This window comes from Rhincodon typus, chromosome 19 (assembly GCF_021869965.1).
Source record: "Rhincodon typus isolate 14 chromosome 19, sRhiTyp1.1, whole genome shotgun sequence".
Taxonomy (NCBI): Eukaryota; Metazoa; Chordata; class Chondrichthyes; order Orectolobiformes; family Rhincodontidae; genus Rhincodon; species Rhincodon typus.
Window position 1 is genome coordinate 22434580 of NC_063350.1, and position 10960 is coordinate 22445539.

Consider the following 10960-nt stretch of genomic DNA (forward strand, 5'->3'; position numbering starts at 1 on the left):
ATCAAAATCAATAAGGAGAAATGTTATAGCCGCATAAAGGAAGCAATGTTGACCCACTGAAGACTGAAAGTGGGGATATTGTCAATGACTATGTGGAAGTGGCAGACATATTGAATAATTACTTTGCCTCAGCATTTACAGTAGAAAAGGAGAATAGCTTGCCAGACTTCCTGAGAAAATTAATAGTGAATCGGGAACAGTGACTGAATAATAATAATAATATAATGTAGGTTAAGCATCGGTAATAAGGAAATTAGTGGAATTAAACAGTGACAAATAGTGATAAGGACCTAATGGTTTCCATCCAAGAATGTTAAAGAAAGTATGAGAGCACATTGTAGATGTCCTAACTATAATCTTTCAGTGTTTCTAGATACAGAAGTCATCCCTCTAGGATTGGAAAATTCCACATATTACTCTGCTTTTTAAAAAGGGCAAATGAGGAGATCTAAGGAATTACAAACTAGTTAGCGTAACATCTGTGGTGGAGTATTTACTGGAGTCTATTATCAAGGATAGGGTTACTGACCAACTTGCAAATTATCAGTTAATCAAGGGAGCCAGCGTGGTTTCATGACCATACCTAACAAATCTCATTGAAATTTTTGAAGATTGACGAACATAGTGGACAGGGGAATGTCTATGGTTGTTCTTTATACAGACATCGAGAATTGATAAGTCCTACGTAAGATACTGTTAACTAAGGTAGAAACCCATGGAATTGACGACAAGTTAATAATATGGCTGGGAATTGCTTGAGTGGCAGATGAAAGAAAGTAGGGATAATGGGTAGGTACTCATATTGGCAGGATGTGACCAGTGGTGTCCCACAAGGATTTTCAAGTATTCACACTGTTTATTAACAACTTGGATAATTGCATTGAAAATTATATATCCAAATTTGCTGGGGCTTCAGGTGCATAGATCTTTAAAATTTCATGAACAGGTACAGAAAGTAATCACATCAGCTAAGGGAATGTTGGCCTATACAGAACTGAGTAGAAGGATGCAGAAGTTGTGCTGCAGTTATAAAAAACTCTGATTAGACCCCATTTGGAGTCCTGTGATCAGATCTGGGCACCACACCTTAGGAAGGATGTACTTACCTTAGAGTAAGTACAACAGAGGTTTACAATAATGATACCTGAATGTCAGAGATTAGGTAATGAGGAGAGATTACACTAATTAGGCCTGTTTTCTGCAGAGTTTTGAAGGTTAAGGCGTGATCTGATTGAAGTCTTCAAGATATTAACAGGAAAAGACACGGTAGATTAAGAGAATCCCCAACCAATGGAAATAGTTTCTTGAACTCTGGGACATAGTCTGAGATTTAGGGCGAGACCCTTCAGCAGAGATGTTAGGAAGCACGTCTACACACAAAGGGTGCCAAAGATTTAGAACTCACTTCCACAAGTAATAGTGGATGCCCGATCAGTTGTTAAGTTTAAATCTGAAATAAATAAACTTTTTTTAAGTAAAAGTATTACAGGATATTGGCAAAAGGCAGGTATGTGGTGTTAGGCCACAGATCAGCTATGATCTCTTTGAATGGTAGAACAGGCTCAGGGGTGCTGAATGGCCTACTCCTGTTTCTATGTTCCTATTAATGGAAACCAGCAGGTATGTAAATACTGGACTTGTCCTCATCCCAAGGAGTATACGTATACATTGATTTCCAGACTGCTATATGCGTAGTTTTCCAACAATTGGACATTTTCATTCATATTTATGGTTCTGTTGTTTGGGTCAAAATAGGATTTTATTGAATAATAAGCCAAGCTCAATTTAACAGCCTCAACTTGTTTACAAACACATACACGCATTTCTTTTTGTGGTGAAATGTAACTTTGAATTGTAGCAAAACAATTTTTAATGCTATTACCAGTCATGCAGACACCCGATGAGCAGCAAATACAGTAGACATTAGTCTTCAGCAGGTAGTGAAGAAGGCAAATGATATGCTGGCCTTCATAGTGAGAGAATTTCAGTACAATTGTAGGGATGTCTTGCTGAAATTGTATACATCCTCAATGAGACTGCACCTGGAGTATTGTGAGCAGTTTTGGTCTCCTTACCTGAGGAAGGATGTTCTGGCTATGAAGGGAGTACAACAGAGATTTACCAGACTGATTCCTAGGATGAAGTACGGAGAGGGTCTTGCTTGATTAGGACTATGTTCACTGGAGTTTAGAAAAATGAGAGGGAAATCTCATAGAAACCTATCAAATTCTAACATGATTAGACAGGGTAAATGCAGGAAGGTCACAGTCTGAAGATAGGATAGGCCATTTAGCTCTGAGATGAGGAGAAATTTCTTCATCCAGTTAGCAGTGAGCCTTTGGAATTCTCTGCCACAGGAATTGGCTGAGGCCAAAACATTGAATGCTTTCAAGAAGGAGTTAAATATAGTTCTCCATAATAAAGGGATCAAAGGGTCTGGGAGATGTTGGGAACAGGGTACTGAGTTTAATGATCAGCTGTGATCATGTTGAATGGTGGAGTAGGCTCAAAGGGCTAAATAGTCTATTCATGCTCCAAATTTTTAATGTTTTACTTTAATTTTCATTCAAAAGATTTATTGAAAACATAATAACACAGAGTCTTAGCCCTAAATGGCCTACCCCATATCCTTAGACTATGACCCCTGGTTCTGGACTCCTCGGTCATTGGGAATATCCTTCCTGCAATTACCCTGTCTAATCCTATTAGAATTTTATAGGTTTCTATGGGATCTCCCCCATTCCTTTAAACACCAGTGAATGTAATCCTAACTAATCCATCTTCTCTTTGTATGTCAGTCTTGTCATCCCAGGAATCAGTTTGGTGATTGGAATATAGAACAGTACAACAGAGGTAAACCTTTGTTGCACCCCCTCCAGAGCCAGAACATCGTTCCTCAGGAGATCAAAACTGGACACACCACTCCGGATGTGATCTCACCAAAGACCAACACAATTTTAGCAAGGCTTCCCTGCTCCTGCACTCCAATCCTTTCACTATGAAAGCCAGCATACCATTTACCGTCTTCACTGCCTGCTAGACCTGCATGCTTATTGTCGGTGACTGGTGTACCAGGACACCTAGTTTTGTTGCAAACTCCCCCTGCCACCCTTTTCTAATATATCACTATTTGCATTATCTGTCTTTCTGTTTTTGCTAGCAAATGGATAACCTCACATCTTTTCACATTATATTGATGCTCCATTTGTCTGTTTACATCTAAGACACTATTGAATGCATTAACGTTTTCCTGACCAACATTTTTCTGTCAACTAATAGCATTACAATCAGATTCATCAGTGAGTTATTGTTGTAGGAACATTTGATGTTCAAATTACTGGCTGTTTCTGATCTGTGAGGACCAATCCCTGAGTGAGCTTCCCCAATTTATTACAGTTCCAGACAGGATACCTTGAACCATTAAGCTCCTGGATGAGGAGGGGTGAGCTGGTTCCCCTTGGTTATTGTCGAATCAGAGATAGTAGGAACTGCAGATGCTGGAGAATCCGAGACAACAAGGTGCAGGGCTGGATGAACACAGCAGGCCCTCTATCCCTCTTCTATCCGCCTCCCACTCTCTCCCTATTTATTTCAAAACCCCCTTCCCCTCCCCCTTTTCTGATGAAGGGTCTAGGCCCGAAACGTCAGCCTCTCTGCTCCTATGATGCTGCTTGGCCTGCTGTGTTCATCCAGCCCTGCACCTTGTTGTCCCCTTGGTTATTGGCCTGCCCTGTTGGTTGGTTGTTACAAGGTAAATTTTAAAAGGATTCCTTCCTTTGCGGATACCTTTCTCCCAGACACAAATGAACTTGCATTTAAAAGGAACCAATTTAACTAAGCTTTCACGAATTAACATAAGAACGAGTTTATTATTTACTGAAGAAGCAAAAAAAAAATAATGCACAGGCTCAGAAAATAGAAATAACAGATAAATCCAGAAAGGTAAAAAGTTTTAAAAAAGGCATATTGATCAGTCTGCCAATTGTTTGTGCAGTGCAGAATATTGAACATTGTCACTGATAAAGGTGAATGTGGTCAATTGTGTTGACATTGGCAGTTAAACAGTTGATTTTGTGATTTTTGGCTTTGTTAGTTGATTGAAAGTCTTGTTGTTATTCCTTTCTAATGTGGCTGATCAGCAGCGCTCAGAGTGAGAGTCATTATCCTTTTATTTTAACCTGCAGTGCAAACATGATTTAAATGGCTGCTCTCAGAGCTGTGACCCTCACAGCACACTAGTGCACACATAAGGACATCAGACCACTAGCACACGTAGACCAGGCTGAAGCTCACTTTTGACCTCTGCTCCTGTGTATTCTTGAGAGTGGGAAAATGCAAATATGTCTGTCTGCAAGATTGCTGTCATTTCTGACCATCACATTCATAGTTTGAATTACTCATAGGCTCAGTTTACATTTTCTCCCTTTGTAGCTTCTTTGACACCTCATCAGGTGTGACATTCCATTTAAATAATATTCAGCTCTTCTGTTCTTCCTGCTAAAGTGCATAACCTGACATCTCACCATATTTTATTCCATCTGCTAAACTGTTGTCACTGATATAACCTGTCTATATCCATTTGCAGATTCTTTGTGTCATCCTCACCACTTGCCTTTCCATTTAGTTTTGTGCCATTTGCAAAGTTGGCTATTTTCTCATCCAAGTGATTAATAATATATTGTAAATGATTGTCACCCTGGCACTGATCATTGCTCTATGGTTAAACAGTACAAAGTAAATTATTTGATCCTGCCCTTCTAGTGGAGAGCCACTTTACAAGAAGATGCGGGGTCAGGTTCCCCAATTCTTCACAATTCCAGACAGAATGCATTAAACTGTTAAATTTCCAGGTGAGAAGGGATGAACTGGCGTCTTTATTCACCCATACCCTTGGTTGGTTAAAACAAGGTTAATTTAAGAAAAGATCTCTTCCCTTGTGGATACCTTTCTTCCAGAGCCAAATGAGCTTATGTTTTAAAAGGAGCCAATTTAACTACACATTCTTGAATGAACAAAATACTTGAGTTTATTAATTACTCTGTGTAAGAGCAAGTACTAACACAATACACATACACAGGTTATGAACGAGAGGTGAGCCCAAGAAGTTAAAGTTTGAAAGCAAAAAGATAATGGGTTCAGTACCTAAATTGTTCTTGGAGACCAAATAGTTGAAGATTGTTGCCAATACATTGATGGTTACTGGTAGCGATGATGTGGTAGGTGAGCAGTCGGCCACATAACCGTTAGTTTTGCAGCTTAATTGAGATTCTCTAATTCTGATTCTTTTTTAACTGTGATTGAATTCAAACATTCAGGGTGAAAGAGACTCCTTTGTCATCCTGTTTCCTTTCTAACTGCTTTGCAGCACTCAAGAGTGAGAGAGTCTGAGTCTTTACCTGCAACAAACAGTAGCTAGAGGTTATTTCTTTGAATGTGACCATCACAGCACACTAATCCTGGTTGGTACACACAAAGGCATTCAGTCTCACTAGTTCACTCGAGTAGAGTTAAAACTGATTTAAGCCCTGTCAATAAATATTCTTCAAAGTAAAAATCAGAAAATGTATCTCAAGTGGGACAAAATCAGCAGGGGCAGCCTGCTGTTGAACTGGGGACCATCAGACTTTTATTATCATTGTAGTCACAAGAGGTCACAGTCCAGTCTGTTTGAAATTTCTTTACACTTTTAAATATTACATCCCATTGGTCTCTCTCTCTCCAAACAGCCACTTAATTTACCTCCACAGCTACTCATGACTGCATCAGCCCTTCTTTTCTAAGAAACACATTTTGGAATTACAAGTTAAAAATGTCCTCAGTACTTCAGGGGTGTGATCTGGTCTTGTAACAAATATTGTGAATCTACTTTCACCCTGCCCTTCCTTTGAACACAGGGAGTGCTCAGTAAGAGTTGAGGTCATAGATAGGACTGCAGCACTGAGAAAGTGAGAGTTGTGAATTTACCCTTCCATACTATTCTACAAGGAAACAAAGTATTGTAGCTCGTATATAAAGAAAGAGAATATCAAAGTTTTATCAAGATCATTACTACTAAACTGGATCAACTGAAAAAAATATGAGAGCTGCTGGCTTTCAAAATTTGAATGTCTGTAATTGATTTATTTAAATGTCCACTCTGGCAATAGCTTTGGGAGCAGGATTCACAGCAGCTAATGGCTGATTTGAAAATAACACTCATCATCTGAAAGGATACTGGAATACATTTGTTCAGCAGATTACTAGGAATAACCCATTTAATAAATGTAGGGAGTCCCTTGTTCTTTCTAGAATACAGTGCCCATGCTTAGCATTCACGTGCAAAGACAAGTAGTCAGTTTACTTCAAAGTCATAGTTTAGTCTTTAAATTGATTAAAAAAAAAGCTGTGTGAAGCAAAACTGGGAACTGAATTGCACTAATGTGTAATCCACCAAATACATTTTAAGTCAATTTAATGTGACAGATAAATGGTTCTCTGTTAAACCAGCTGGTTCGCTGTTAAACCAGCTGGTTGTTTCCCTTGGCTATCACGCTTTACTGGGTGTTTAATCATTGATCGGCTGTGCTGCCAGTTCTACTAATGACCATTTAACATTTGCACTGTCCTTGATGAAGATGTCACTTTGAAAGTGTTTGGCATTCAATTGTACTCACTAAGTACTTAGCTAAAAGCCTCCTTGGGATAATAATGGCCCCTAAGCAAATTAAATTGATAGTCGCAGGATTGGGACTCTCCAGGGGCAGATTAAAAATTCTTTCTGCAGACATGTACCTGTTTCTTATATCACTATAGACAGGACAATGATGAAAATAGACATCATTCTGACAAGGTTTAATTTCTCACCTCCATCAGCAACACACCCCTATCGCACGTTGTAGTGCTACAAGTAGAAGCCTTTTCTCCACTGCTTATCAAACTTATTTTTGCCCCAATCTGTCAACAATCGAAAGTTTAATTCCTGAGGGAAGTCAGGTTTGCTGCCTACATGATGACTGTGGAGGAAGATTTGAACTGAATTGTAAAGCTGAAGTGACATAGATTGGGATTTGATTTCATATAAATTCGTAGGCAGACGGTACCACTGCAATCTATGAGGTTTAGGATTTGAATTTATCATAGTAGTTTTTTTGGGAAAAAAGATTATGCTAAAGTATTAATAAGCATGGAATCTACAGCCACAAAAATCCACAAGCATGTTTTGTGCCAACCCCAAACTTACCCTTATTTTTCTCAACTCCCTCTATCTCTCATGAGTCTCTTTCTCTTAATTTACTACTCATTATGTACGAAACCTACTTTCTGCCCAATGATGCACAGAGTAAAAAATACTCAAGCATAATTACTTGTATTTATTTAAAAGCCCCTTTTCCAAATGATCCCATTTTCTAAAACCACAAAGTGTTTAAGGTTCCCAGGAAAAAGCCCAGAAAAAGTCTACATCTGCATTGGTTTATTATCATGAACATAAACATGGCTGCTTGCACCAAAACAAGTTGCTGTGATATATTGGGGATACTCCCAGGCTTTGAAATAGTGCCATTTCTCAGTGGTTTCTCAATTTGCTGTATGCATATCGTTATGCAGTATTGCAACATTTTCTGATTTTGCAAATAAAAAAATGTATTTTTAAGCTCAACAAGATGACATGTCACATTGATGTCCAGAGTTACACGGTGACAAATATACGATTACATAGAGTAACATAAGATATGCAGCATAGAAACAGATCTTGATTTGTGGTCTGTTTAAGACTCCACACACCTTTCCTCATCTAAATCAGTTGGCATCCCCCTCAGTTCAGACTTCCGCATATATTTACTTCCCTTCCTTTTGATTGTATCTACACTTCGACCTCAGTCAATCCCTGTGGAAATAGTTCCGCATGCTCACATCTCTCTCTGATTTCTTTGTGGTTAGTTTATGTTGACCCCTGCTAGATTTGCTTTAACAAATAAATGGAGACGCACACTATGGATGAAATTGCCGATGGAGGGTTAGGAGGCCAACATACTGGTGAATTCCTGGTAATGCAACTGTCACATTCACACAGGCTAATTATCATAAATTTGGAGGCACCAAACACTACCTGGAGGCAGGATTTACACTGGGGACCCCTACAATCCTGGGAGTCTGAGAATGATCCTCCAGCAGCAACCAAAGCCTCATCTCTGATGCTGATCAGCTCAAGAGCTGCTAGCTCCTAATTCATTACAATTCTTACTGGATGTGACTTCCACGCCCAGGGCTTTAATTCTTAGTAAAACTCTGCTGGTGCCCCTGCCAATTGATGCCATGTCATGTGATCCCATGCAATTCATGAACCTTCCTGAGTTGAGGCAATGTTAGTCTGTTGTTCACTTTGCTGTCAGCTGATGAGACCCCTTAAACCTCAACAAGATCCTTCCTTCTCCATTCTTGTAATTTGTTGCTACCCACTCACGTCAATATTGAATATGCACTTTCCATCCCAATTTATTATTTGACTGCAAATATAAAAAATACGTTGTTACTTTCTAAGTCAAAATCAGCATTATAAGTTGGAAGCAACAGTGATCTCCAAATTGATCCTCTGGGATTCCCATTCCCACTTCTGCTCTGACATTTGCTTTATGCCTTAAAGCCCAGTTTGTCCACCCAACTCCACTTGCTCAGACCCTATTCACTAATCTAATATGTGATGCCTTATCTAAAGGCCCTCTAAGTTTATGCCCATAGTTGATTCAACAGTGACTTGTTGATGCCAACTCTCAGCAAAGGGAGATACCTACTTGAGGATTGGCATTAACTTCTAGTTAAAGGTAAGAAAATGGCCACATAAGCCACTCAAAGAAATTTGCACGACACCTTGACCACATTAAACAGTGGCAGTTGCAGAGACCTGCTCGAATGATACCTATTATCAAATCAATTGAAAGACTTGTACATGGCAGAAAGAGGCATTAGAATGGAAATCATAACAAAAATAAAAAGCTTGAAAAGTTTATATTTTATGTTTAGGCATGTAGCATTCACGTAATTTTAAGGCCTCCCTCCTGACCAGATCACTTGATAGTATGCCTGATGGGGAGCGCTCTAAAGTGTAGTAAATAGAAGAATGAGGCATTTCTAGTGTGTAATCTGCTTTTCTGGAGGTCAGATGATGTGAAAGCTGTTTTCAGGCCTATCATAGACCCAGTTCTTTGAATCAAGATGACTGTGTTTGTCACAATTGTTGACACTGGAATGACCTAGCAGAGACAAGAGACCAAATTAGGTTCTCTAAACACAATAAAACAGACACCTTGTGAAACATCCAAGATGTTTTTGATAAGCTTTTATTTTTCCCTGTGTAAAGGGGGAGTACTTTAAACAACATGGCACTGAGTGCTCATCTGCCTTCTGTTAGATAACAAAGGCAGTAATCTTGATACAAGAAGTACAAAAATAGTTTTCTGAGAATAATGATGGTATTGTAACTTTCCAAAATACTACTAAATTGAATTTGCATTTATTTAAGTCAGCTTTAGTGCCGTAAACTAAGGAGAAAAATTCTATCACAAATGATGTGGCTCATGTAAGATAAATTGACTGTGATGATAATTGTGCAGAGGAAGAATTGATTTAATCAATTTTTGCAGTGCGTCTCTAGAGTTTGCTATTGATGCAACTCACAGAAGGTTACTGGTAGAAATGACTCAAAACTATTTTAACGCCACACATGAAATAAAATAAACAGGACTGACACTAGATATAATCTTGTTGAAAAGCCCCTCAGTTGTGCAGATTCTTTTTATTTCCTTTACCTCTGCCTCCCCCATGTCTACTTAATTCCAAACCATCGTTCGCTATTGAGTAAGCCAGCAAGTAGATCATTGTATCCTACATAGGATGTTATTTCTGACAAGCAGTAGAATTTCAATGAGATGATGCATCATTCTTCCCTATGACAGACACTGTCTAGTTCCCAATTGATAAAGTATGTGGCACATATTTAACAGATTAGTGCACAGTTTTGACATTTTGGGAAATGTTAGAATGGCAAATTTTAGTATGTTAATCTTTACAAATTAGATACATATGTGTTTCACTTTGAAACCTAATAATCCTTCATTTAATAGTTATTTTAATTTGTTTTAATTTTATTAATGGTAAGTTATTTCCAAACTCGAATGCATAATTTATCTTTGAGATTTCTTTGGGTTAATGCAATTTGCTTACAATGTCTTCACCTCATGCATTGTACAATTCTATGAAAAATCGTCCATCTTTATTTTCTTCGGGAGACGTAACAGGACTGGGTCTGAGATTGGTTTCATTCCCCATCTTCCATGATCTCCGTGGTCATTCTCAGACAGATTTTTAAACAATCCTTAAGAATAATATAACCGTAAATACATCAAGCTTTCCAAAGGCATTAACATAAGACAGATTGCAGTCCCTTTTAGTCCTTGTGTCATTCCCCTTCAAACTGTTGTCAATAAAATGAAAGAACTAAACTATGGTTCCATTAGACATATAAACAACATAGATTTATTAATTCAGTATTTGACGTTATTTGCACTTTTGTTGCAACAAGCTTCAAGGTGACTGTCATTATCTGTACAATCCTTATCCCCTGACTTTTACTATGCAAATTCCTTAATAACTTATTTTCTTATTTTTCCCTTTCATCGCTTTCCCATCATTTATCCCTTCAACTGTTCACGCATGGCAGGAGGAGTGCTTATTCCTACTCATACTACCTGTAAGTATCAGCTCAAGTAGAAATTTCCCTTCACTAGTCTCCATGCTCTCTTATGCCCAAACAAAGCTGCTTAGAGTAGATAGCTCAATTATTTGCTGAACTTAAAAGCATTGTAAATGCGTAAGACATTCTGAAAACTGTGTGTTTAGTGTATTCGAATGTTTTAATTTAATTAATTTACAATTGTGGAATGTTTTTTAAAGCCAAATAATCCTACCATTGCGATTTCCCACAGGA

General features: G+C 38.3%; 1 protein-coding gene across 1 annotated transcript in view; it reads left to right on the top strand.

Annotated features, from left to right (window-relative positions):
• Window positions 1–10960, top strand: part of ptprt (protein tyrosine phosphatase receptor type T) — a 928020-nt gene that overhangs the window by 718222 nt on the left and 198838 nt on the right. The window contains exon 16 of the mRNA XM_048608556.1: window positions 10694–10723. Within this exon, the coding sequence (XP_048464513.1) occupies window positions 10694–10723 (30 nt within the window). The remainder of the gene's footprint in view (window positions 1–10693; window positions 10724–10960) is intronic.